The sequence below is a fragment of the Paroedura picta genome, chromosome 1 (assembly GCF_049243985.1).
Source record: "Paroedura picta isolate Pp20150507F chromosome 1, Ppicta_v3.0, whole genome shotgun sequence".
Taxonomy (NCBI): domain Eukaryota; kingdom Metazoa; phylum Chordata; class Lepidosauria; order Squamata; family Gekkonidae; genus Paroedura; species Paroedura picta.
The window spans coordinates 178,067,923-178,095,465 of record NC_135369.1 but is presented as its reverse complement, the minus strand read 5'-3'; the positions used below and the strand labels follow the sequence as shown (position 1 = coordinate 178,095,465).

General features: G+C 46.1%; 2 protein-coding genes across 6 annotated transcripts in view; both read right to left on the bottom strand.

The window, feature by feature from the left end:
* The window catches only part of LOC143825369 (UDP-glucuronosyltransferase 1A6-like), a 44,573-nt gene that overhangs the window by 4,964 nt on the left and 12,066 nt on the right, over window positions 1–27,543 (bottom strand). For 2 of the 5 annotated variants that reach the window (XM_077313421.1, XM_077313414.1), the window contains exon 2: window positions 2,521–2,652. In XM_077313421.1, coding sequence (XP_077169536.1) covers window positions 2,521–2,652 — 132 coding nt within the window. Of the gene's footprint in view, window positions 1–2,520; window positions 2,653–7,937; window positions 8,872–11,241; window positions 12,150–23,162; window positions 24,117–27,543 lie in introns of those variants that run through there. The other 3 variants (XM_077313429.1, XM_077313406.1, XM_077313398.1) reach the window with 3 other exon arrangements.
* On the bottom strand, window positions 16,252–19,941 carry LOC143840516 (uncharacterized). The gene is made up of 3 exons (XM_077344316.1): window positions 19,931–19,941; window positions 16,816–17,411; window positions 16,252–16,505 (listed from the first exon to the last, which is right to left on the bottom strand). The coding sequence occupies exons 1-3, from the start codon at window positions 19,939–19,941 to the stop codon at window positions 16,462–16,464; spliced, it is 651 nt and encodes a 216-aa protein (XP_077200431.1). The 3' UTR covers window positions 16,252–16,461.

The window sequence follows — 27,543 nt, the reverse complement described above, 5'->3', positions numbered from 1 at the left end:
CCTTCCATCCATTCTTCCGAGGCCGGTAAAATGAGTACCCAGCTTGCTGGGGGGGTAAACGGTAATTACTGGGGAAGGGAATGGCAAACGACCCCGTATTGAGTCTGCCATGAAAACGCTAGAGGGCGTCACCCCAAGGGTGCTTGCACAGGGGATACCTTTACCTTTATCTCGGCCAACTGGAGCAGAACCTTATTTATCTAATTTGTTTATTTCTATACCACCCCTCTCGGACTTGCTGTCTCAGGGCGCTGAACTCTCCCCCCCCCCACCCCAAAAGCGTTCTCCTTTTCAAACAGTTACCAGTTCTGTTTTCAATCATTAGCATACATCTTTACTTTTGACTTCTATGTAAATGTAATTCCACAAAAATAGAGAGAGATTAATTAACAGCTCTGGGAAATCCAGAAGGGGACATAACTGGAAGGAGCAGGAAATGAAGGCAATCAAAGAGAACCCAGCAGGAAGTGGCGCTTAGGGAGAATTGAGGAAAATAATCAACTTGTTGCTGATGCTGAGCTGGAATGCTGCTGTAGTTCCGGAAAGTTTGGACAGCTGGGAGACTCTCTCTGGGGTTCTTTGCCAGGGTGGCTGCAGTGGATTTTGGGGGGCTCTCTCCAAAGTTGCTGGACAGGTCTAGCAAAGCAACCAAACGCTCAATAGCTGCTTTTCCTCGCCTGCTATGCACATTGCTGCACTGCCCCCTGGTGGCTGTAGTAGACACATCCACCAAAATAAAAGTTCAATCAAAACTTTCAGCAAGTGATATCATAGGCCAGGCTAGGCGGATTTTGTTGCCTCTTGGAAGCGAAGCAGGGGCGCTGGCCTGTATTTGGATGGGAGGCCACCAGCGAAGGGTTGTGATGCAGAAGCAGGTGACTGCAAACCACCTCTGAAGTTTTGTGATGGGAAAAGTCTACAGGAGTGCCGTTTTTTGACAACAACAAATGGGGAGGAGGGGAAAGAGTGCCTGAAAAAATGGACAGTCTCCACAAGGAGGGACTTCACATCCAGCAGGAACTCGTTTGGTGGGGATGTGAGATGGCCTATTCAGTGGCAGCCCCATGATTATGGAACAGCCCCCCCAGGGAGGTGCACCTGGCCCCCTCAGTTTTGATCTTTAGGAGGTAACCGAAGTCTGTTCTATTTAAAGCCCAAACAATCTCGGATCAGTGTACCTATGGGACTGTCTTTTCCCCAATAATCCCCGAAGAGGACTACAGTCTTCAGACAAACATCTGCTCAGAGTCCCTGGCCCCAAAGGGGTCAAGTTGGCCTTGACTAGAGCCAGGTAGAATACACTCCCAAGAAAGATCAGAGCCCTGTGGGACCTCAATCAATTCCACAGGGCCAGCAAGATGGACCTGTTCCTTATGGTCAAGGCCTAAAATAACACCCACCAATAAAGCCTTGCATCACCGCTGGGGGGAGGAGTGAGTTGGAAGACTGACTCCTTACAAAAAAAAACCCACCAAAAAACTCTGGGGAAATTTTAGCTGGGGGTATCAAGACAATTGTAAAGTTTTTGGATTTATAACTGCGTGTTTAAAATATTGTTACCTCCCTGAGCGATGTGGAAGGGTGGGATATAAATAAACATTATTATATTGTATTATTATTTAAGAATGCATTTAATTAAAATAGTCCTAAGTTGTGATTTTAAGGTTGGGCTTTATCTTTTTCATGCATTAATATTGTATGCCACCTTGAACACTATGAGAAGAAAGGCAGCTAAGGAGTATTTGAAATAAGTAAATAAATATACAACTATGAAGACGTGCCATAGTTGACTCCCCCACCCTCCAAAAAAAAAAAAAAAAAGGGCTTGCAAAGGTTTCTTGTGAGATCACAGGCATCAAAGACTGCCAGGAAGATTTTTGGGGTTTGTTGTTTGTTTCTTTTTACAATATCTGTGCCTATAGAAACATCACTATTGAAGTTTTGGGGAATTTCTTCCTGTCTCTCTTTAAAATTTTAGATTTTAAACCTTGGGATTCTCCTGAATATACCTATCTCCGAGTCTGTACAGGGCTGGCTGTGTGGGTTTTTAAAATTATTAATTGCAAAGGGGCCAGCCCCAATTGTTAGCTATAAAGACAGACTTGTAGATGTAATTTCTGAGCCTCTGTCCATTATTTTTTGATAATTCTTGGAGAACAGGTGACATGCCAGAAGATTGGATGCAGGCAAACCATGATATTGTGTGTTCTGAACTAATAATCTAAAAACTGTTGTTGCCTCTTTTCCTCATTAATTCTACTTTCTTTTCCATCCTCATATCCCCTCTCTAACTGCTTTCAGTGACATTAACAGGTTCTGTTAAGCTCCATATGAAATCACTTGCAATTAACATAGTTTTTATTTCTCCCACACCACATTCTACTCCCCTACACTCCCATATTTGGTTTGCTGTTCATTCCATATATTCAATAACTAATGTAGCTTCTAATTAGCACCCTTTTCTTTGTGCCCCTAAATAAATGTATTCCACTCGATAAAATTTCCATTTTTGCTTCTTACCGTCTGGGGTATTGTCCCGAATGCTTCAGCGATTTCCATGGCTTTCTTCATTGGAATCTCGGAGACCATGGAGCCCAAAGAAAACACCACAATGCCATGTTCGCCAGATGCATTTACTATGGCTTCAAATTCCTACAAAGGTAAAGAAATTTTCCCATTAAAATTCCTTGCAGCATTCCAATCACATAGATCAGGCAACATTTTCATTTGAAATGGCATGCCTCATGTTGACAGATAGATACAAAGAAGATGCAAGGGAAGGGCGGTATAGAAATTGGATGGATGGATGGATGGATGGATGGATGGATGGATGGATGGATGGATGGATGGATGGATGGATGGATGGATGGGTGGATGGGTGGGTGGATTGATGGGTGGATGGGTGGATGGGTGGATGGATGGGTGGATGGGTGGATGGATGGGTGGATGGGTGGATGGATGGGTGGATGGATGGATGGGTGGATGGGTGGGTGGGTGGATGGATGGATGTGTGGATGGGTGGGTGGATGGATGGATGGGTGGGTGGATTGATGGGTGGATGGATGGGTGGATGGGTGGATGGATGGGTGGATGGGTGGATGGATGGGTGGATGGGTGGGTGGGTGGATGGGTGGATGGGTGGGTGGGTGGATGGCTGGGTGGGTGGCTGGGTGGATGGCTGGGTGGGTGGGTGGGTGGATGGGTGGATGGGTGGATGGGTGGATTTGTGGATGGGTGGGTGGATGGGTGGATTGATGGGTGGGTGGATTGATGGGTGGATGGGTGGATGGATGGGTGGATGGGTGGGTGGATGGATGGGTGGATGGGTGGGTGGATGGATGGGTGGGTGGATTGATGGGTGGATGGATGGGTGGATGGGTGGATGGATGGATGGGTGGATGGATGGGTGGGTGGGTGGGTGGATTTGTGGATGGGTGGGTGACAGCATTTAATACAAATTAGAACACAGTAGCATTAGAGTACAATAAAATCAGAGTCCAGTAGCACCTTTACGACCAACAAAGAATACAATGAAAGAAAACCACAGGAGGAAAAAAACTTGAATGGACTAAAACAACAAAAAAAACTAACTGAAAAGCAGTTAGGAACCGAAAAGCTGGACGTCTATACCGTGTAAATCATAACAATTTCTAAACCTTTATTGTCTGCAATTTCCAAAATTAAGAAATTAAAAACATACAAAATGCCTACAGGCTATTCATAGAAAAAACATAACATGCACCCTACAGTTTTGAAACTCGTCTTAGCGTGTCTTCTTCAGAGGTAACAGACACCCTGTGAGGGAGGTGAGGCTGAGAGAGCCCTGATATTACTGAAGAAAAAGAGTTTGTTCTTATATGCTGCTTTTCTCTACCAGGAGTCTCAAAGAAAGAGGGTAAAGGCAGCTAACTAGTGACTAACTCCAAGCTATTCAGATATCCCAGAATACATTGCATATCACAGAACTACTTTTGTAGAAATAAAAAAATTGAGTTGCTGTTTCACAATACAGGAGGGGGATGTAATATTCTTGCAGACAATTTCTTGGAAAATGAGAGACAAACGTTCAGCTTAGACGGTTTCATATTTTACATATTGTATTTTCTCCCATAGACTTGCTCTGTTTTAAAGAATAATTTGAAGCAGAACGACATAGAATCTTACTCAGTTCTATTCCTTCTTAGGTTTGCACTGATAAACCCACATTTTATAAACTGAACTGTACATGCATGTAATTTTTAGAGCAATTCTACCCTTAGTCAATGGATTCTTCTTTTCACAGCTGAGTCCTCCAATGAGGACCATGTTGGGCATGAAAGGCCTGGGATACTCAAAGGCAAAGTCATAGTGCAGAAGCCAGATGGATGCCTGGCTATATAACTCATGTCACCTTTCGCTAAAGGAACTCCGTGGTGAGAACATTGAATGACTCAAAGGAATTCCAGCCGCTGATGGAAGTCCATGTGATCTGTGTTACCTGTGAAGAATCTAGGGGCATAAGAAGGTGGATCTGGACACTGAGTTGCATCTATACTGCAGGGGAACCATCCTGTGTAACAAACAGACAGGAGGGATTAATGCTCATTGACTATCTGTCCACAAGGTAACGATGGAACCATGAAGACAGCAACAAATTGGTTTCCTTCCAGGTAAGCCACCATTTCTTTGTTACAAGTTCCTTGCAGGTGTTGACGAGAAGCATGGAAAGATTTCTTGTTTTTGCAACCAGAAAGGCTGCTGTGAAAAATTGCTTTGGACAAGATTTTTGAGTTCTTCTTTCATGTTTTCTTCTGTGTAGGACACAGCAAAGATTTTCAACATGTACAGATGGCTTAATCCTCACGTTCACTTTGGGAGCAATCACCATGATTTCATGTCCTTTCTGGTGAACCACATACGCATACTGAACCACTGTTATCCAAGGAGATTACCAAAACCTTCCCTCCATCCACAATGCTCCAGAAAAGACAAGTAAGGAAAAGCCATGTGGGTGTGTTGGGCAAAGGCCTTGGAGCAGAGGAGTCTTCTAAACATTTGTGCCTTCCTTTAATTCAAAGTTAAATAAAAACCTCATTGTGAACACCACATCAACCCTCTGTAGCTCTCTGGCCCGTTCCTTTTACCCTTTATTCTGTAAATATTTAACTTCCCACGACTTGCTTGTTCACAAGGCTGCAACTTGGTCAAAGTTTGGATGTGTCAATTCTTCTTGATTAGACAGTTGACATCAAAGTCAGCAATAAAGTGTTAACATGCTGGAAACAAACAGAAGAAATTCCCCTTCATGGTAATTTAGAAGAAGAATTGGTTTTTATATGCTGCTTTTCTCTAACAGAAGCCAAGCGTCTTACAATCGCCTTCCCTTCCTCTCCCCACGACAAACAACCCGTGAGGTGGGTGAGGCTGAGAGAGCCCTGATATCACTGCCTGGTCAGAGTAGCTCTATTGTTGCTGTGAGGAGCCCAAGGTCACCCAGCTGGCTGCATGTGAAAGAGCAGGGAATCAAACTCAGCTCACCAGATTAGAAGACTCTGCTCTTAACCTCTACACCAGAGGTAGTCAAACTGCGACCCTCCAGATGTCCATGAACTACAATTCACATGAGCCCCTGCCAGCATTTCTTGGCAGGGGCTTGTGGGAATTGTAGTCCATGGACATCTGGAGGGACGCAGTTTGCCCACCCCTGCTCTACACCAAGCTGGCTTCCCAGTTACAGGAGGAATAACCTAAGCAAGGGGTGCACATATTTTATTGTTTTAAAAAGCCTAAACTACTGGGGGGGAGGGTGTTAACTTTTCCCCTTGCCAGAATCTTTCCCGGTCTATTCCTGAGAAAGCGTTCTTAGATATACACTGATAATTTCATATCTGGTAAATGGAGTGCCAAGAGGATTATAAGCAAAGCCCTGTATCCCAAAACCCAGTTCTATCAATGCCTTTGATGAGTGTACCTACTTGGATGAATAAACGAAACTTTTAACTTTTACTCTTTGCCTGTGAAGAGCCTCACACAAGCCCCACGTGGAGGGTGGCAAACCCAGTCCTCTGTTGGGTTTGGGGAAAGCTGAGGCTGAGGCATAGTGATACTCCATCAGTGTTCCTGTCTGAGGACTAAGCTGTCATCTGAATCTGATTTGAAAAGTGTTAAAAAGGCTTTATTAACATAGAATAACAGGCATTCTTTTTTTAAAAGATTATTCAATGAGAGAGAAAGGGGGGAGAGGGAGAGAGAGGGCCATTCCGCACAAGTTAAAAGTAGCAGAAGTCTTACATATGGTAAACGCTACAAATTTGACGTTCCGCATGTCGTCGCACACAATCTGCAATACTCCTGCAACACTAGCGCTAAAATCGCTTTGTTGTAGTGATTTCCGGTGAATCCAGAAAAGTGGATTCACCCTCAGAAAATCGCTACACTCCTGCCAACAACCTGCAACACTTGCGAAAAAGACCTGTGTGTTCTCAAAGTCCCTCCCCCTGGCTCTCTCCTCCAAACTTCCGGAGAAGCAATCGCCATTTTTTTTTTCCTCGGAGCGAGCGGGGAAAGCAACAAACCAGCGAGGCTTGATTCACCCAGCAAGGCTTCTCCGGCTACAGTCCCTCCACAGAAGTGCTTTAAAGCTCCCTAAGTCCCCAAGCACAACACAGCCCCCTGTTTGCAAGTTCTCTTTATTTTTGGCAGAAAATCGAGTCTGTGCGGGGGGGGGGTATTTTTTTTTTTCACTTGGGGGAGAGTGGTAACGATGACTCGCCAGCTCACACGCCAGCTAGATGGGTCTCTACGTTAGGAAGAATCAAGGCATATTCGTTGAAACGTGTGTTTTTTTTAAACATGTGCTTAAAGGGAAAGGGGCTTTTTGGGAGCATGATAACAACCACCCATTGGCTGTTCGTTTGATTGACGGCCAGGGGCGGGAACAAGCACAGAAAAAATTGCTTCCTTTCTAGCGATTCCTGCGAGACCGGAAACCTGTGGGGAACTAATGAAACGCAACTGGATTCCACTACAAATGCAGGTATGCGGAACACCGAGATTCCACTATTTAAAATAGCGTTTCCGCTTTGTGAAAGCAATTGGCAACATTGGTCCTTGTGCGGAATGGGCCAGAGAGTTCTCACTCACTAACTTCTTCATTTGTGGCATCCTTTAAAAAGATGTGGTTTAAACAAACTACAGACATTACAGGATATAAGGATTTACAACGCCCGGAGACATCACAGTGAGGGGCGGTATAGAAGCCTCCCTCTTATGACGATGACTACAAATCTGCCCAACCCACTGGGCCTCAGTATGAGTTGAGCTAATGCTATTTGCAGCTTCCACCGTTCTTTAAAGGTAAAGGTATCCCCTGTGCAAGCACCGAGTCATGTCTGACCCTTGGGGTGACACCCTCCACCGTTCTTTAATGTTAGTTTTATTGTTATGTTGATGTTACGGTTGTTATCACCTTGTTGTTACTATAAATGGAGTTACCCGTATCATTTTCTTGTTTCATGTAAACCGCCCTGAGCCTTTGGGGAGAGAGGGAGAAAGAGAGAGAAAGAGAGAGAGAGAGAGAGAGAGAGAGAGAGAGAGAGAGAAAAGAGAGAGAGAGAGAGAGAGAGAGAGAGAGGGGAGAGAGAGAGAGAGAGAGAGGGAGAAAGAAAGAGAGAAAGAAAGAGAGAGAGAAAGAAAGAGAGAGAGAGAGAGAGAAAGAGAGGAGAGAGAGAGAGAGAGAGAGAGAGAGAGAGAAAGAAAGAAAGAAAGAAAGAAAGAAAGAAAGAAAGAAAGAAAGAAAGAAAGAAAGAAAGAAAGAAAGAAAAAGCCTAAACTACTGGGGGGGGGTTAACTTTCCCCCTTGCCAGAATCTTTCCCGGACTATTCCTGAGAAAGCGTTCTTAGGTATACACTGATAATTTCATATCTGGTAAATGGAACCGTTTTAGAGCAATTCCAACCTCGGTCAGCGGACTCCTCTTTTCACAGTTGAGACCTCCAATGAAGACCATGTTGGGCATGAGAGGCCTGGGGTATTCAAACACAAAGTCCTGGCGCAAAAGCCAAATGGACGCCTGGCTATACAACTCACGGGCTGTCATCTCTCGCTTCAGGAACTCCGTGCTGAGAGTGCTGTACGGTGAGTAAAGAAGTGAACAAATCAGGACTTGTAAGGAGCTGGCAAGGAAGTTTTTCACCCGCTGGCTGAAGTCCATGTGATCTGTGTTGCCGGTGAAGTATTTGGGGATGTAAGAAGGGGGCTCCGGGCACTGCATTGTCTCTAACCCACAGGGCAGCCATCCTGAGTAGTAAACAGACGGGAGGGATAAGTGCTCAGCGACTATCTGTCCACATGGCGATGCCGGCATCACAAATGCAACATCAAAGTGGTTTCCTTCCAGGTAAGCCATCATCTCTTTGTTGTACAAAAGTTCCTTGCAGGTGTCGAGGAAAAACATGGAGGCGCTTCTTGTCTTTTCAATCACATCAGTCATTTTCGTCAGGAAAGGCTGCTGGGAAAAACTGCTCTGGATAAAATATTTCAGTTGTTCTTTCATGAATTCTTCTGTGTAGGGCACGGCAAAGGTCCTCAACGTGTAATGTGCAGATGGCTTAATCCTAACGTTCACGTCGGGAGCGATCACTACGATTTCGTGTCCTTTCTGGTGAAGCCGTTCCACAACCAGACGCATACTGAGCCAGTGACTGTTATCCAAGGGAATCACCAAAACTTTCCCTCCATCTGCAACGCTCCAGAAAAGGAAAGTCAGGAAAAGCCATGTGGGTATCTTGGAAAGACGTCGGAGCAGAGGAGTCGCCTTAGCATTTGTGCTCTTCTTTAATTCAAAGTTACATGAGGATAAAAACTTCATTGTGAACACCACATGAACTGTGAGTGGCTCTCTTGGTCGCTCTTTTTACCCTTCATTCCGTAAATGTTTGATTTTCCATGACTTGCCCTGTCCAAAAGGGCAAGTTTGTCAAAGTTTGTCAATTCTTCTTGATTAGATAGCAGTCAGCAGTAAAGTGTTAATATGCTGGGGGGGAAAGGTGACCAATTCTCTTTTCAGGTACCTTTACAGGAAGAATGAACATAACAAGGGAGCCAAATGTTTTATTTTTAATCATTTTTACTGTTTGTGAATCGAGATTGTTGGCATGTCTGAAGTGCATCATAGCTCTTACCTAATTTCCTCTGCACAATGACTTGAAAGGAATTTGTGATAAGAACTGTATTTTAGCTTCATCCGTCTTTGTTTTTAGTGTTAAGTTTTTCTCTTTAACTAATTGAATTTCCTCTGGAAAATGACTTTTAGAGTTCTCAGTATCTTCCTGGAATTTAAGTGGAATAGTTTTAAAGGATTCTTCTCAGCATTGAAGATGATTGTTTATTAATTGAAGACTAGGATCCAATTTACATAATCTCTGATCCAATTTCTGGTCCACCTGGATTAAACATTTCTGAAATGTGTCCATACATGGTTTTAGTAGGCTTTTTAGAAGGCATCTTTCCACTGTCAGTATTTGTCCACAATATGGTAGTATTGTATCACAAATGAATCTAACTGAGTGGCAGTCTGCCAATGAAGAAGGAGATAACTTATGTTTACATTCCGAAGTATGTAGCAGCTAGGCTTGGGCACTAACAAAAAATCCAGACTGCTTCGCATTTCACCACACAAGGATCCTCACCACATGACTAAAGGGAAACTATTTGTATGCAGACACACACGTACACATGCACACACACCCTTTAAAACAACATGTTAATTTTTAAAGTATCTTATTAAACAGAACTTTTGCTAGAAAGAGACCCCTTGAATAAACTCGAATTCTGGAAGAACGAGCTGAGATTAACTGGGAATGCTGATGCTGTTAGTTGGTACTAAGACGGATCTACCAGAATTACTAGTGCAATACTTAGGGCCGTTCTGCATTTGTCCAAAATAGCACAATGGTTACTAATTGAAATCGCTACAGTTTTGCCATTATGCACAACGTCGTTGACAATCTGCAACACTCCTGAAACCGATCCGCAAAAAGCGATTCGTTGTAGCGCTTTCAGGGAAATCCCAAAAAGTGGATTCACCCTCCAGAAAGCGCTACACTCCTGCAACCAATCTGCAACACTAGTGGGAAAGTTCTGTGTGTTACCATTGTTGCGGTTTCTGCAAAGTCCCTCCCCCTGGCTCTCTCCTCTGATCTTCCGGTGAAGCGATCGCCATTTTTTTTTTCTCCGAGCGAGTGGAGATCAACGCACTGGCAAGCCTTCGTTTACCCAGTGAGGCTTCCCCGGCTGCAGTCCCTCTGTTTAAAGTCACCAAGCACAAGCATCGCAGAGGCCCGTTTGCTGGTTTATTTTCACTTTATTTTTCACACTGTTTTCGGCTGAAAATCGCGCCCGTGAGGGTGGGGGATTTTTTTTTCACTCGGGGGGAGAGCGTGGCAACGATGAAATGGCAGCTCAAACATCACCTGCTAGCTGGATGGGTCTCTCCGTTGCAATGAATCAACGCATATTCGTTGCAACGGGTGTGTTTTTTTAAAAAAACAAACCTTCCTTAAAGGGAAAGGGGCTGTTTGGGAGCATGATAACGGCTGCCCATTGGCTGTTTGACGGCCAGGGGCGGGACACAGCTCAGCCATAGCGCTTCCTTTCTAGCGATTTTTGCCGAGACCGGAACCCTGTGGGAAACGATAGAAATGCAACTGGATTCCACTACAAAGGCAGGTATGCACAACAACGAATTCCACTATTTAAAATGGCATTTTTTCATTCAGCAAACAATTTGCTACATGGATCCCGGTGCGGAATGGCCCTTACTTTTTTTTTAATGAGCAAATATTTGTACAATTCAAAAGCCTATATATTAGCCCCATGTCAGTTATGAAATCTCTGGGATACGCTCTAATATATTCTATAATAATTTCTTTCTAGCTTTAAATTTCCAGAAACAAAAGTACTGTCCAGCCGAATCCTTTATGCACAATGTCATCAATTCATTGTAGAGTTCGGTGTGTTTAAGCCCCATGAATTTCAACAGGATATAAATACAAGTAACCAGGCACTCTTCAAATCATGTTGCCTAATATCATGTTGTCTCCAATAAAATCTGCCTCTAATCTGTCTCATCCACAATATTTTCAGTGCAATCTGAAGTACTTCTAAACCCACTGACTTCCATGGACTTAAAAGTCAGTTGAAGGATTGCATAGTTAGAATCCGATTCTGACGTATTTAAGAAAGCAGCAAGAATTACCAACCTGATTTAAGGATTTTTTCCCGGCACAGTTTATCCCTCCGATCGGAATCATATTAGGCATTAATGGTTTGGGATAATCAAACGCAAAATCTGCTCTCATCAGCCAAACTGATCCGTGACTCAAAAGTTCAATGAGAGCTATGTCTTTTTGTAGAAATTCTGCAGCAAGATTTTCATAAGGAGAGTAAACAAAACCACAAAGGATAGATTCTGACATGTGCAACAGCAGGTTCTTCACACGTTCGGCAAACGTCATACGGTCTGTATATGTTGTAAGTGGTCTGGGAACATAAGAAGGAGGACTGGGACACCGAAGAGCTTCAGTGTCTAAACCGCAGGGAATCCCTCGCAAGAAAAATACGGAAGGGATGCCAAGGTGCTCGGCCACGATCTGGCCACATGGTATCATAGGATCTGTAAAAATAGCATCAAACTTGCTCTGTTTGAGATACTTCATCAGCTCCTGATTGTACAATAAGCTTGTGCAAGTGGAAAACAACAAAGCAGATGTGTTTTTCAGCCTGTTGTATTTTTTAACAAATCTAACTAGAAAAGGGAGCTCTTCAAACATGCCGTTCATAGCTTCTCGAAATTGTCCCTCGAGCTCTTCTTTGCTGAAAGGCACCGCGTACGTTTTCATGGTATAAACCTCATCGGAAGGTTTTATGTGCAGGCTTACTTCGGGTGCAATGACGACCGTCTCATGGCCCTTCTGTTTGAGCTGATCCAGGACAGACTGCATACTCAGCCAGTGGCTCCCATCCATAGGTATCACCAGGAGCCTCCCACCAGAGGTAAAATGCAGAGACGACAGGAAAAACAACAGCGCTGCAACATAGTTCTTTGGGGAGTAGAATATGGGAAGCATCTCTCTAGTCTCTCTCTGTAGCTTTGCAAGAATCAACCATCTGTGTAATTGGTCTCATAGGTCATTGCAGGCTAGTTGAACATTAACTTCTAAGAAGGCCTTTAGAGATGGAGGGGGGGGGCAACATCTCCGTTTTGTTTCCCCTCACTTCTAAGTGGGAAGGGGAGTGAAATCAATTGCTGAAATGGTGAGCAGACATTTTAGCCTGACAGCAGGGTGGGTGCGCTCATCTGCTGACAAACAAACCCCTAAACCAAACTGGAGAAAGGTCCGAGAAAAGTTTGGGGGAGGCACTTCCATACGGAAATTTGGTTTGTGCCTAGATGCATTTGAATCCCTACAAGTAAGAATCCTGAACCAGCTGAAGTTTTCCAATGGTCTTCACAAGGAGCTTGCACTGCAGTAATTTCAAACAAATGTTACCACAGTTACCACTGCTGGATCAAATTTTCCACCTCAGGAAGGACTGCTGCTGGGGAATTTAAACATTGGACAAAGCTTTTTTACGAAACAAAAGTCAGGGAGCCCCAACATTCATGACCCTGTGGGCACCTTTGTAAATGAGATGCAGTACAGTGAGCACAGCCACAAAATGGCTGACAAAGAAGGCGGAGCCAGCCACAAAATGGCTGCTGTGGCTTACCTTTATTCACACAGTGAAGACCCTTGAGCTGTGCTTCCAGCTGCTGCCAAAATAATGTTTTAAACCATAGTCAACACTTGGAGATAGAGTTGAATGTGAATGCAAAGGGGTCATTTAACTCAGTGGTCCCCAACCTTTCTGAGGCTGGGTACCAGCAGGGCATCGGGCCACGCCCACGCAGACCACGCCCGCGGGCCGCGACTGCACGGGCCACGCATGCGTGATGCGCGACCCGGCCCTGATTCCCTCTCCCCACCCTCCCGCGGTAAGAAGCTTCCCGGGCCGCAAGCTTGCGGCCTGGGAAGTTTTTTACTGCGGGGGGGGAGCGGGGAGAGGGAGCCACGGCCCGGCGCCGTGGCCTTCGCGGCCCAGCAGCGGGCCACGGCCCGCAGGTTGGGGACCACTGATTTAACTAATCAAATCCCCCTTCTCAGAGGATTTAACATGGCTGCATCCTTGCTCCTCATTTATTTAACTTTTTTTTTACACGATCTTCCAAAAACTCTAAGACTCATAAATGGTCATTCCCCCCTAACTAGATAAACTGCCAATCCCACTTCTTTTATATGCCAATGACACCGTTTTGCTTTCCTATTCCAGAATTGGTCTGAATAGCTATCTGAACGCTTTTTATCAATATTGCCAACTCAATGACCTATCGATTAACTTCGAAAAAACCAAAGTGATGATCTTTGCACAGAAGTTGTTGTTGTTAGTTGCGAAGTCATGTCCAACCCATTGCGACCCCATGGACAATGATCTGCCAGGCCTTCCTGTCCTCTACCATTCCCCGGAGTCCATTTAAGTTTGCACTGACTGTTTCAGTGACTCCATCCAGCCAGCTCATTCTCTGTTGTCCCCTTCTTCTTTTGCCCTCAATCGCTCCCAGCATTAGGTTCTTCTCCAGGGAGTCCTTCCTTCTCATGAGGTGGCCAAAGTATTTGAGTTTCATCTTCAGGATCTGGCCTTCTAAGGAGCAGGCAGGGCTGATCTCCTCTAGGACTGACCGGTTTGTTTGCCTTGCAGTCCAAGGGTCTCTACCATCCTGACTACACTCAAACAAATTGGCATTGACTACGATTATATCTTATCTCTGAATGAGTCTTCCATTATGTGCCAAAATAAACAAAGGCTTCTTGATCAGGAATTTCAAAAAAATCCATACAACTATTCCAGCAACTTGTTCTCCCCGTGGTCTTGGTCTCCAAGTGAAGCGTGGAATAGTGCCAGCTTATTCCTGTAACTTGGCAAACCCCCTTTATCGCAGAGCGTTTTCGCTTGATCGGCCCAATACCTTTCCATCCAAAGTATTACAAGAGAGATTTGCAAAGAGACCTTTTGAAAATAGACCAAGCCCTTGTGAATACTCCTGACACTATTCAACATAACTTACTGGATTGTCTCTTGTTTATTGTCCAGTGAAGGCATGTTATACCTCTTATACTTAAACAGAGAAATCATTTCAATCAGGTTTTTGGTTGGGGCCACTAAACAATAACATGGACTGTGCCCTCCCTCTTAAAAAGAGACCCCCTGATACTCTCTGGTTCTGGAAGATCTGTCATTAACTGGGACTGAGAACAAGGCAATCATTTTGGTGTGAGCATTCGGCAACGGTCAGAAAACCACCTTTCACATTTGGCACATTTCTTTTGTTGAGCTCTTGACACTTCCCTTGCGTAACTCATGGTGTCCGTGTAAATGTTTAATGCTAAAGCATGTGACATTCAAACTGTGCATCGTAAGTTCAAAGAAGTCCAAACAGAAGTCTACAGTTCCTATCAGAAGGAGCAAGAAATTGGCACCATGACAACATGAAGTTCCTATCATGCTACAGAGTTCACTCTGGCTGTCATTATAGTTTAATGCTCCTGTAGTTTAATGCTTAGTCATTGTTCGTGTCTAAAACAGAAGTTTAAAAAGAGCTGATCATGTACTGTAAATAAAAATTGCAATGGATAAAAAAGAAGTGATTCTCCCTCCAAATCACCCACAAGGGCTCCCTTCCTTAAATAACCCTATTATGTAGAAGCAGCAGCGTTGGCCCTTATATGCCACTTTTCTCTACCTGAAGGAGTCTCAAAGCGGCTTACAGTCACCTTCCCTTTCTTCTCCCCACAACAGACACCCTGTGAGGGAGGTGAGGCTGAGAGAGCCCTGATATTACTGAAGAAGAAGAAGAGTTGGTTCTTCTATGTTGCTTTTCTCTACCCGAAGAAGTCTCAAAGCGACTTACATTCACCTTCCCTTTCCTCTCCCCACACCAGACACCAAATTTTAGCAGCAAATTTAATGCAGAAACAGACAAAAAACGTAACCCTTTAAAAATGCAACTCCAAACAATATCGCTAGTGTGGAAACAGTCTTTGATTCTTCCTCCCTTATCTTTACCCAAATACTTTCCACTGGAGTGTCTTGAAATATTTTGAAACAGCACAGCAAGGGAGATGGCTTTATTTTTTTTTTTCAAATTATATTGTTATGCCCCATCATTCCCCCCAACAGGGACCCAAAATGGTTTATATTATTCTCCTCTCCTCCATTTTATCCTTACAAGAACCCTGCAAGGTAGGCTAAGCTGAGTGTGTGACCAACCCAAGGTCGGCCAGCGAAGCTTGCATGGCACAAATTGGGAGTAGAACCTAGATTTTCTAGATACTAAGCTAATGTTTCCAATGCATAATCGTTTACTACAGTTTAGTACATGAGACCCCACCCCCCCAAAAAAAGCCACAATACCAGCGGACAAGCATACACAGGACCATTTTAAAAAGGGACAATTTAAAAGGGTCAGCTGAAAAAGGGAAATGCATAATCCAACCAGGGCTGGTGAACGGTAGTTCTCTAGAGGTTCATGGACCAGAATTACCATGAGCCCCTGCCAGCATGGTGCTTATGGTAATTGTAGTCCATGTACCTCTGGAGAGCCACAGTTTGGCCACCCCTGTACTGGACCAACACTCTTGACCACTACACCACACTGGCTCCTTTTAACTAAAGAAGAGTTCTTAACCTCAAAGAAATCCTCATTCTATAAACTGCTTGAAATGATGTGTGAGCGCACAAAAGCTTATGCTTTAGATAAAACGTTGTGGATCCTCAAGGTGCCTCAGGACTCGGATTTTCTTCTGCTGCTTCAAACCAACATGGCTACACACCTGAAGCTACCAATCAGTGTTTGAGCAGCAGTGATGTGTACTCCAGTTCCACCCTGGATACAGCTCTCTTGACTGAGGGTAGCAGGCCAAGGGGTGCCTCAACCACTGCTGCTTCTCACTGGCGTGCCTCAGGCCAGCCTTTCTCAACTTTATTACTGTTGAGAAATGCTTGAAACATTCGTCAGGCTTCGAGAAACCCCAGAAGTGCCCCAATCATGCACAATATGGTTGGGAAGCAGAGCTGTGGACACGCCCACCTGGGGCCCCTCCCCTTCCCATCTTGTCCAGGTCCATCATTGGGCCTTTGGGAGGGGGAATAAGTCGATATAACCATATACAGTCATGTCACCCAATAAATGTTTAACAAATTTTAAATATATATTTTTAAAAAAATTAACTTTCATCCATTTGGCAGGGCTATCAAGAAAGCCTGTTTCAGACAGAAAACCTCAACCCGTGGTAGATGCTGGCTTACACAATCCACCACCTCCCGATCACTAGCAAACATTGATTTGTACTTACTGGGCAAACAGGGATTTTTCTGATGGTGCTTCACCTAAAAGCAATGCAGCAATTGAGGACCGCAATACGATGACCTGAGAAACAAATGTATTAGGACACTATAGCCCTGGGGCACTACAAAAACTGAGAATTTGACCTTTTTTTGCTGTCAGATAAACATCCGTCTGTCTCCAACATCTCTCTTAAAACACCGGTTTATATCTGTGTTTTGTTGATCATGCTACTTTTAAATATAACCATTTTATGCACATTTACTAGTAAAAAAGCCCACTGCAGTCAAAATGCAGTGGGCGCTAGGAGGGCAGGCCATGAGGGCGGCGGGGCTCTGTGGGCTGGCTTGGCAAGGGCAGGTTTGTGCTGTGGGGCCGGGGGCTCGTGGCCTACCTGGAGTGCAGTAGGCTGGCAGGCCGTGGTGGAGGGCGGCGGCACCGGCGCTGGGGGCTCCTGAAGCATGTTGCCGGTGGCGGAGCTCCCGAGGCGTCTTCCGGAGGGCGGCAGTGGCTGGGTGGGGCGAGGGGGCAATGTCCCGTTGCGGCGGCGCATCCGGGGGCGACTGAAGAGGCGATGGGGCTCGGACGCTCTCAACACGGGCAGGCCGAGTTCCACAATGGCAGCCGCCGCAGCACCGCCGACGGCTGCACGGAGCAGCGACAGGCGAGCACGGCCACACGGACCCTGCACGGCGGCCGCGGCCCCGCCCCCGCCGCGGCCTGGCGCCGGCTCGGCCGGTCTCCTTTTGACCAGGAAGAAGTCCACGCCACTGGTCTGGAAGATTGGGCCGAGGCATCCTCCGTTGGGCGGCGGTGGCTGGCCGGGCCGAGGGGGCAATGTCGCTTGGCGGCGGCGCCTCCGGGGTCGACTCAGGCGGCAGGTAGGGAGCCCCCGGCAGCCACGGTCCACGCGATTGCCGGGGGTTCCCTCGGGTGACTACCGGGGGTTCCCTCGGGCGGCGGCCTGACGCGGCGAGAGGCGCTTCGCGCCTGTTGCCGCATCAGGCCGCCGGGCAGGGAGCCCCCGGCAGCCACGCTCCGTGGGACTGCCGGGGGCTCCCTCAGGCGGCGGCCTGACGCGGCAAGAGGCGCAAAGCGCCTCTTGCCGCATCAGGTCAGGAGCAACTGCGAGCCGCGCTGCGCGCGGCTCGCAGTTGCTGGGGCTGGGAATCAGAGGGACCAATCGGCAGGCGCTTTGCACCTGCTGATTGGTCCCTCCGATTGTCTGTCATGAGGAAGGCTCCAATCCGGAACCTTCCTCATCCCGGACACATCCTGCCCCAGAACGCCTTACTCCTTTATTTAGTCCGTGGCGCCCGCGGCGCCACGGGCGGTGTTAAGATGCATATGATTTGTTTGGTTATATCCAATTTGTATGACCTTGTTTGGATATGATTGTAAAGGCCAACGGCTAATGCAATACACATTTCTTAACTAAAAACTCTAAAAGCAATGTAAGGGCTACTGCGTTTTCCTTCTTCCTACTCTCCACCTTGAAAAGAAGAAGAAGAAGAAGAAGAAGAAGAAGAAGAAGAAGAAGAAGAAGAAGAAGTTGGTTCTTATATGCCACTTTTCTCTACCCGGAGTCTCAAAGCGGCTTGCAGTCGCCTTCCCTTTCCTGTCCCCACAACAGACACCCTGTGAGGTGGGTGAGGCTGAGAGAGCCCTGATATTCCTGCTTGGTCAGAACAGCTTTATCAGGGCTGTGGCGAGCCCAAGGTCACTCAGCTGGCTGCATGTGGGGGAGCAGATAATCGAACCCAGTTCGCAAGATTAGAAATCCGCACTCCTAAACCCTACACCAAACTGGTGTAGTTTTGTCTGTTTCAATAAGTGCCAGAAATACCATCAAATGACTACTGTTATGTGGGAGGGAATTTCTTTTTCAGAATTTTTAAAAATCTAGTCACGGTTTCCTATTATTATTTTCTTTCTTTCATAATGTGAACTTCTTTTTAATTCCCCTTTGAAGAGAAATGAATACACCTCTTTGTAACTTCAGCCCTGGCAGTGGTTTTTCAATAGGAAAAACATTAGCACTTTATAGGCCTTGTTCTTACCTGCCATGAGCCAACCAGGAAAACGGGATGTAAAAATAAAGTTGTTGTTGCTGCTGTTGTTGATCAATTATTTATCTTATGGAATGTGTATAATGTAGCCAGGAGTTCCTAGATTGTCAGCTTAATGCCTAAGGCTGCCACCCCCTCCGAAGTGAGGCATTGAGCAGATTTTAGCCACCCTCAGAGTCTTATGGATCTGATTGGATTCCTGAATGCTCTGCAGCAGCAGTCCCCAACCTTCTTGTAGTTGGGGACCGCCTCTGAGGGTGGGAGAGAGCCGGCGGCCCAGCCACAGCAGCTGCAAATAAACGCACACGCGGTTGCCGTGCATGCGCGTTTCCGCCACTAGGTGGCGCTAGCGCACATGCGCAGAACAGCCGCACGTGCGCGTCTTCGCCAGCAGGGGGCGCAAACACGCATGCGCGGCGGCTCCGCGTGTGTGCGTTTGCGTCGCTGCCGTGCCAGCGGCCGCGCCTGCCTCTTCCCCCCCTCTCGCTGCGGGGGGAGGGGAAGGCAGGCGCGGCCGCTGGCGACCCGGTACCATGGCCTTAACGGCCCGATACCGGGCCGCGGACCGGGGGTTGGAGACCTCTGCTCTGCAGGAACCAAAGCTTGTATCAAACGGAGTATCGTGTCCAGATCACGGGAGGTGATAGTACCACTTTACTCTGCTCTGGTTCAGCCTCACTTGGAGTCCTGTGTTCAGTTTTGGGCACCACAGTTGAAGAAGGATTTAGCCAAACTGGAGTGTATCCAACAAAGATGGTGAGGAGTTTGGAGACCAAGACATATGAGGAAAGGTTGGGGGAGCCTAGAGAGGAGACGACTGAGAGGGGATCTGATAACCATCTTCAAGTATTTAAAAGGCTGCCATGGAGAGGATGGAGCAGAGTTCTTCTCACTTGCCCTGGAGGAACGGACCAGAACCAATGGGATTAAATTAATTCAAAAGAAATTCCATCTAAACATCTGGAAGAAGTTCCTGACAGAGTGGCTTCTCAGTGGAACAGGCTTCCTCGGGAGGTGGTGGGTTCTCCATCTTTGGAAATTTTTAAAAAGAGGCTGGATAGCCATCTGATGGAGAGGCTCATTTTTGTGAAGGTTCAAGGCGGTGGCAGCTTACAGTGGATGAGCAATAGGGTTGTGAGTGTCCTGAACAGTGCAGAGGGTTGGACTAGATGACCCAGGAGGTCCCCTCCATCATCTTATGATTCTATGACCACTGCTCTCAGGCCAGCCGGCTTGTGGTGGTTCACAAAAAGATACTAGAACCAGAATAAAATCACAAACAACCTGACCCCCCCCCACTAACCCCACCAGTAACCCCATTCAGCTCTACCAATTAACCTGGCTCCAAACCTCAAAGCCTCGAGGTAGGTGTAGATATTTAAATTTGTGATGTTTAAAAGTTAAAACATTTGGAGGAGGGGCCATGTAGATCTTCCTTACCTTGGCCGCATTCAAACGCCTGGCAGAATAGCTCTGTCTTCCAGGCCCTACGGAACTCTGGTAGCTCCGGCAGGGCCCTCAGCTCTTTTGGGAGATCATTTCACCAGGTAGAGGCCAGGACCAAAAAGGCCCTGACACTGGTTAAGGCCAAGGGTACCCCACGTGGCCTGGGGATCACCAACCTTTTAGAATGTGCAGAGTGGAAACCTCTGTGGGGGACATAGGGAGTTAAACAGTCACTCAGATATGCTGGTCCCAGACCACAAATAGCCTTAAAGGTCAAAACTAATACTTTGAACCTGATCTGAAATTCAACTGGCAACCAATGCAGCTGCCTCAGCACCAGCTGGATAAGGGCTCTCCAAAGTGAGAACCCTAGCAGCCACATTTTGCACCAGGTTCAGTTTAAGGGTCAGGAGCAAGGGCAGACCAGCGTTGAGTGAGTTATCAAAGTTTAGTCTAGAGGTGACCACTGCATGGATCACTGTGGCTAGGTGTTCAAGGGTCATTATATTATCTTGTTAATCTGTTCCGGATGACGTCTTAGAACATTCTGCTAATAATTACCAACTTAAAATCTGAATGTTTAAATCTAATGCCCTGATAGACAGATCATTAATCTAGCGATTACGGTCCGGTCCTTTAAAACTGATGACCTTAGTAAATATTAATTACAACCTTACAGTGGCCATTATATTGTTACATTTCCATTCAATGCAAATGGTCATTTTAACTGTTCCTTATTATCAAAAACCCTTGCGGTGGCCTATGGCCTAGTGCAATAAAGTTTGACTTGACTATTATCAAAAACCAAAGGAATAATGTTATTGCACTTATGGGACTTTGGTTTCTGAGGATTTATACCATTATATCCTGGATTGCCCACATGGTGAGCCAGCTTGGTGTAATGGTTAGGAGTGCGTACTTCTAATCTGGTGAACCGTGTTTGATTCCCTGCTCCCCCACATGCAACCAGCTAGGTGACCTTGGGCTCGCCAGAGCACTGAGAAAGCTGTTCTGACCGAGCAGTGATATCAGGGCTCTCTCAGCCTCACCTCCCTCACAGGGTGTCTGCTGTGAGGAGAGGAAAGGGAATGCAAATGTAAGCCACTTTGAGACTCCTTCAGGTAGAGAAAAGCAGCATATAAGAACCAACTCTTCTTCTTCAGTAATATCAGGGCTCTCTCAGCCTCATCTACCTCACAGGGTATCTGTTGTGGGAAGTGGAAAGGGAAGGCAATTGTAAGCCTTGAGACTCCTTCAGATAGAGAATAGTGACTTATAAGAACCAGCTCTTCTTCTTTATGAAGACCCTAGGGCCAAATTATTTGTTTTGCTTCTCTCTCGTTCAAACTGTCACTCTGTCCAAGAAAAATTACTATTTCTGTTATCAGACCTCTAAGCCTATATTCCCTATAAAATGTCTTTCTTTGCTTAGGCTGCGAAGAAGCTGAGGCCCAGTGTGATCTCACTGGGAAATGCTACTGAAGGCTAATTTTATTCGTTGTATTGCTGTTTTATAGATTACTAGATTTAAGGCCCGCTGTAGCCAAATAAAGTGGGCGCTAGCGGGCAGGCGGCTGGGTGCGGGGGCTCCCCCGGGCCCCCTCCCCCCTGGCCCCTTTCCTCCCTGGCTGGGTGAATTCTTGTGTGAATTAGGCCACAGACACCGAAATGTCTCCCTGCCCTAATACACATGGGGTAGTCACAGTGTCCACCCTGCTCCTTTAGTCTTCATTTTTTCACTGTTGATAAAATGTTATGTGCCCACATGCTTCTTTCATGGTTGCACCTTAGAAGAAGAACTGGGTTTTTGCACTCACCAGCCTCCTGCCAGTTCTGTCAGTGTTCTGAGTCAAAGGGAGGGAAGCTACAGTTGGACAGGACAGTTAGGGCAGCCTTGGGGCGAAAAGGGCTGGTGCAGCCTGTCCAAGCCTCCGTTCTCATCCCCCTTGGCAGCCCTATTGACCTCCTCTTCCTGCGGTGGTCAGGGGCAGACTGGCAGCGATGTCTCCAGATTGCCCCTGGCTAGGCTGGGTGGGTAGGCCCTGTCAGAACTTTGGCCCAATCATTGGGCCAAAGTCCTGAGCGGGCATGGCCTGTCAGAGGCAGGGCCCAATCGGGACGCCTACTCTCCACCCACATAGCCTTTAACGAAATATTATAACAGCTCCCGCTGTTACAGATGTAGAGTTTTGTATTCTAACCTTTTACTTTTATGGTATTATTAATATTGTTTTGCAATGGCCTATGGCTTAGGCAAATAAAATGTATATAAAGGTAAAGGTATCCCCTGTGCAAGCACTGGGTCATGTCTGACCCTTGGGGTGACGCCCTCTAGCGTTTTCATGGCAGACTCAATACGGGGTGGTTTGCCAGTGCCTTCCCCAGTCATTACCGTTTACCCCCCAGCAAGCTGGGTACTCATTTTACCGACCTCGGAAGGATGGAAGGCTAAGTCAACCTTGAGCCAGCTGCTGGGATTGAACTCCCAGCCTCATGGGCAGAGCTTTCAGACTGCATGTCTGCTGCCTTACCACTCTGCGCCACAAGAGGCTCTAAAATGTATATATTCATTCAATAACATAAATAACATAAGCAACGCAAAGCAGAGCTCTTCAACCAGGCTTTTGGTTGGGGCCATTGAACCAATAACATCGATTGGACCCTCCCTACTGGAAAGAGGACCCTTGAATACACTTGAGTTCCAGAAGAACTGACATTAACCGGGAATGTTGATGCTGCTAGTTGGTACTAAAACAGATCTACCAGAATTACTAGTGCAACACTTGCTTTTTTCTACAATGAGTAAACATTCGTATGATTCAAAAGCCTATATATTAGCCCCTTGTCAGTTATGAAATCTCTGGGATACATTCAACTATTCTATAATAATTTCTTTCTAGATTTGAATTTCCAGAAACAAAAGTACTGTCAAGCCGAATCCTTTACGCACAATGTCATCAATTCATTGTAGAGTTCGGTGTGTTTAAGCCCCGTGAATTTCAACATGATATAAATACAAGTAACCAGGCACTCTTCAAATCGTGTTGCCTAATATCATGTTGTCTCCAATAAAATCTGCCTCTAATCTGTCTCATCCACAATATTTTCAGTGCAATCTGCAGTACTTCTGAACCCACTGACTTCCATGGACTTAAAAGTCTGTTGAAGGATTGCATAGTTAGAATCTGATTCTGGCGTATTTAAGAAAGTAGCAAGAATTACGAACCTGATTTAAGGATTTTTTCCCGGCACAGTTTATCCCTCCGATCGGAATCATATTAGGCATTAATGGTTTGGGATAATCAAACGCAAAATCTGCTCTCATCAGCCAAACTGATCCGTGACTCAAAAGTTCAATGAGGGTTATGTCTTTTTGTAGAAATTCTGCAGCAAGATTTTCATAAGGAGAGTAAACAAAACCACAAAGGACGAATTCTAACATGTGGAACAGCAGGTTCTTCACACGTTCGGCAAACGTCATATGGTCTGTATATGTTGTAAGTAGTCTTGGAACATAAGAAAGAGGACTGGGACACCGAAGGGCTTCAGTGTCTAAACCGCAGGGAATCCCTCGCAAGAAAAATACGGAAGGGAGGCCAAGGTGCTCGGCCACGATCTGACCACATGGCATCATAGGATCTGTAAAAACAGCATCAAAGTTGCTCTGTTTGAGATAATTCATCAGCTCCTGATTGTACAATAAGCTTGTGCAAGTGGAAAACAACAAAGCAGACGTGTTTTTCATCCCGTTGTAGATTTTAACAATTCTAGCTAGAAAAGGCAGCTCTTCAAACATGTTGTTCATAGCTTCTCGTAATTGTCCCTCGAGCTCTTCTTTGCTGAAAGGCACCGCGTACATTTTCACGGTATAAACCTCAGTGGAAGGTTTTATGTGCATGCTTACTTCAGGCGCAATGATGACTGTCTCATGGCCCTTCTGTTTGAGCTGATCCAGGACAGACTGCATACTCAGCCAGTGGCTTCCATCCATAGGTATCACCAGGAGCTTCCCACCAGAGGTAAAATGCAGAGACGACAGGAAAAACAACAGCGCTGCAACATACTTTGGGGAGTAGAATATGGGAAGCATCTCTCTCGTCTCTCTCTGTAGCTTTGCAAGAATCAACTGTCTACTGCCATTTGTGTAGTAGGTGCCATAGGTCATTGTAGGCTAGTTGAACATTAACTCCTGAGAAAGTCTTCAGATATGGCCCTGCTTTGCATACATGACTTTCTAGCATCAGTTTCCAACATCTCTGGGGAATGGATTTCAGGCCTTAACATGGAGTTTATTGTGGTATTAAATAAGTGGTTTAGTCCAGGAGAAAGCAGGTTTTTTTATATTGACATATCAAGCAACTGAGTACCATTGAAGATCCAAACTAGATTTATGTATAACTGAAACAGGCCCAGTAATGGTTATATCATTTATACAGACAAGATCCATTCCAAATGTCCTCCATCTTACTTCCTGTCTCTTGTCTTTGCTGACTACATCTCCCAGAAGACAATGCTGCAATCAATGCCCTCTGAGAGCTCAGTGGCCATTTGGGGTTGCTAGGTAAGCACAACTACATTACCAGGCTACAAGCCTTTGTTTCTGTCAGTAAGAGGCTGAACGTACACCAATTCACATGGAACCATCGTTTGAAAGGGTATCTTTGGACATGGGTGAAGAAAATAAATAGGAAGAAATTTTACAGTGATGATAACATTGTTATAAACATAAACCCTCACTGAATGGAACTAAGTAAAAAATAAATTGGCACCTTATCATTTCTCCTGTAACATCCGTTGTGAGCCAAATGACGGATGAGCTCAGACTGGAATTATCTCCCTTGAGAAGGTGAAAGAATTCAGAGTGAATATGGAAATCTGATAACTAAGAACAAAATAGTTGTGTGGTTATCTGTGTAATCTGAAAGAGAACGGTGTTGTGTTGAGACCCAAATCAGTGAGCCACTGTTTTGGGTCCCCGTTGGGGAAAAAGTGGGAAGGAAATGAAGAAAATATATATAAATAATACATAAAGCAGAAGATTGGAGGGGTAGATAAAAAGTAGGCTGGCAGTAGACAGGAAAGCGATAAAGTAGCCAGGAAAAGGGAACAAATTGAGGGTTCCCATGAAGAGGAAATAATGTAGGTCCCAACCCCCAGTCTAGAGACCGCTACCGGTTCGTGGATCAGTTGGTACCGGGCTGCGGCTCCTCCTTGTCCTCCTCCCTGGCTGCTTCCTCGGGAGCTGCCCTGCCACTCTGCCACCAGCTCACCTTTGGTGCTCTCTAGCAGCCGCCATGGCTGAGGCTTCCCCTTGGTGTGGCACTGCGCAGCTGCTGCTGGCAGCGCCCCCCAGTGGCGGTGGGAAGCCAGGCGTGCCGGCTGGAAAGCAAGTAGAGCAGGGGCTCAGGCGGCAGCAACATCCCTCGGCAAAAGACTACCCCCCCCCCGGGCCTCAGTAACATTGTCAAGAGTTGACCGGTCCCCGGTGATAAAAAGGTTGGGTAACACTGGTGTAGGAAGTGGGACACAGGGGAAATGAGGTGCCCACACTTGAAGTAGCCTCCATTCTAAGTGTAAAAATTAATTTCCTTCATTCTCATATGGTGCCTTCGTAGCAACAGAACACACATGCAATAGAATTCTCTACCTGGGTCCAAAGTCTAGTCGTAGGCACATAGTGACCTTTTGGCTTCAGCCCGCCCTCTCAGTTTCCCTTGCCTGCTTGGTAACACATACACACACTAACTCAATCCCCTATATCCCTTTTCTAGCTTTCCTCAACTCAACCACTGTCTTATTTCCTCAGATCGGTGCCCTTCTGCCAGGCTAAAGTGCTGCATGCCATTTCAGCTATCCAGTTTGCTCCCTCCGACTAAGGGCCTTTTCGCACAGGGATCTTTGTTGCAAATTGTTTGCGGAATGAAAAATCGCCATTTAAAATAGTGGAATTCGTCGTTATGCATACCTGCCTTTGTAGTGGAATCAGTTGCGTTTTTTAGCGTTTCCCACAGGCTTCCGGTCTCGGCAGAAATCGCTAGAAAGGAAGCACTATTGCCAAGCTCGTCCCGCCCCTGGCCGTCAAGCAGCCAATGGGCAGCCGTTAGCATGCTCCCAAACAGCCCCTTTCCCTTTAAGAAAGGTTTTTTAAAAAAAAAAACGACCCATAGCAACGAATCTAGGTAGATTCGTTGCTACGGAGAGACCCATCCAGCTGCCTAATGTGAGCTGTCGTTTGATTGTATGATCGTTTGCACGCTGCCTCGAGTGATAAAAAAAAAATCCCCCCCCCTCTCACGGGCCCGATTTTCGGCTGAATTTATTTGTAAAAAATAAAGGGACTTTATTTCAGCAAACGGGCTTTTCAGTGGTTTGTGCTTAGTGACTAAAGGTGAAGGACTGAAGCCAGGGAAGCCTCTAAACAGAAAGAGGCTCGCCGGTGCGTTTATCCCCGCTCGCTCGGAGAAAAAAAAATGGCGATCGCTTCGCCGGAAGTTTGGAGGAGAGAGCCAGGGGGAGGGACTTTGAAGAACCAGCAACAATGGTAACGCACAGGTCTTTAGCGCTACTGTTGCAGATTGGTTGCAGGAGTGTATCGCTATCCGGAGGGTGAATCCACTTTTCTGGATTCCCCTGAAAGCGCCACAACGAAGCGCTTTTTGCTGATTGGTTTCAGGATTGCTGCAGATTGTCTACGACGTCGTGGGTTATGGCAAATTAGTAGCGTTTCCAAATAGCAACCATTGTGCTACTTTGAAGCCGTGCGAAATGGCCCTAAGAATCAGGGAGAAGTGAAAAGAACCACTAAAATGGCTGCCAGCCATTTCAGGATGACAGCAGCCAGGCACACCTGTCAGCAGTTAGGTTTTAATGCCTGGTGGCACTTTAAACCGTCCATTTTGCTTTCAAAGCGGGGGAAAGTAAAGTGGGGAAATGTAAAGGGCCATTTAAACCTAACAGCCGATCCGAGTGCCCATCTGCTGGCAGCCATTTTAGAAGTCCATTTTGCTTGCCCTCACTTCTAATTGGGGGGGGGGGGTGAAATCAATTGCTGAAATGGCGGGCAGTCGTTTTAGCCTGACAGGGTGCGCCCATTTGTTGTCAGCCTTAAATGGCTTACAAACAAACTCCTAAACTAAACTGGACAAAGGTCCAGGAAAAGTTTGGGGGAGTCACTTCATCTGAACTTCAGTTCAGGGGGCACGAATCAGGGCATTTTTATAGGAAATTTTGGTTTGTGCCTAGATGCATTCAAATCCCTACAAGTAAGAATCATGAACCTGCTGAAGTTTTCCAATGGTCTTCACAAGCTGCTTGTACTGCAGTAATTTAATACAAATGTTACCAGACTTACCAGAAAAACTGTTCCTGGATCACATTTTCCTCCTCAGAAAGGACTGCTGCTGGGGACCTTAAAAACTGGATAAAGCTTTTTTACGTAACAAAGGTCAGGGAGCTCCAACATTCATGACCCTGTGGGCACCTTTGTAATTGAGATGCAGCACAACCACAAAATGTCTGCCACAGAAGGTGGAGCCAGTCACAACATGGCTGCTGTGGCTTACCTTCATTCATACAATAAAGGACCCTTGTGCTGTGCTGGCAGCTGC

Bases quoted from the DNA above. Each gene is read 5' to 3' on its own strand.
- LOC143840516 (XM_077344316.1), bottom strand. The intron at 16,506-16,815 runs GTAGGCCACGAG...TTTGTTTCTCAG, and splicing joins GCCAGCCTACTGCACTCCAG to GTCATCGTATTGCGGTCCTC.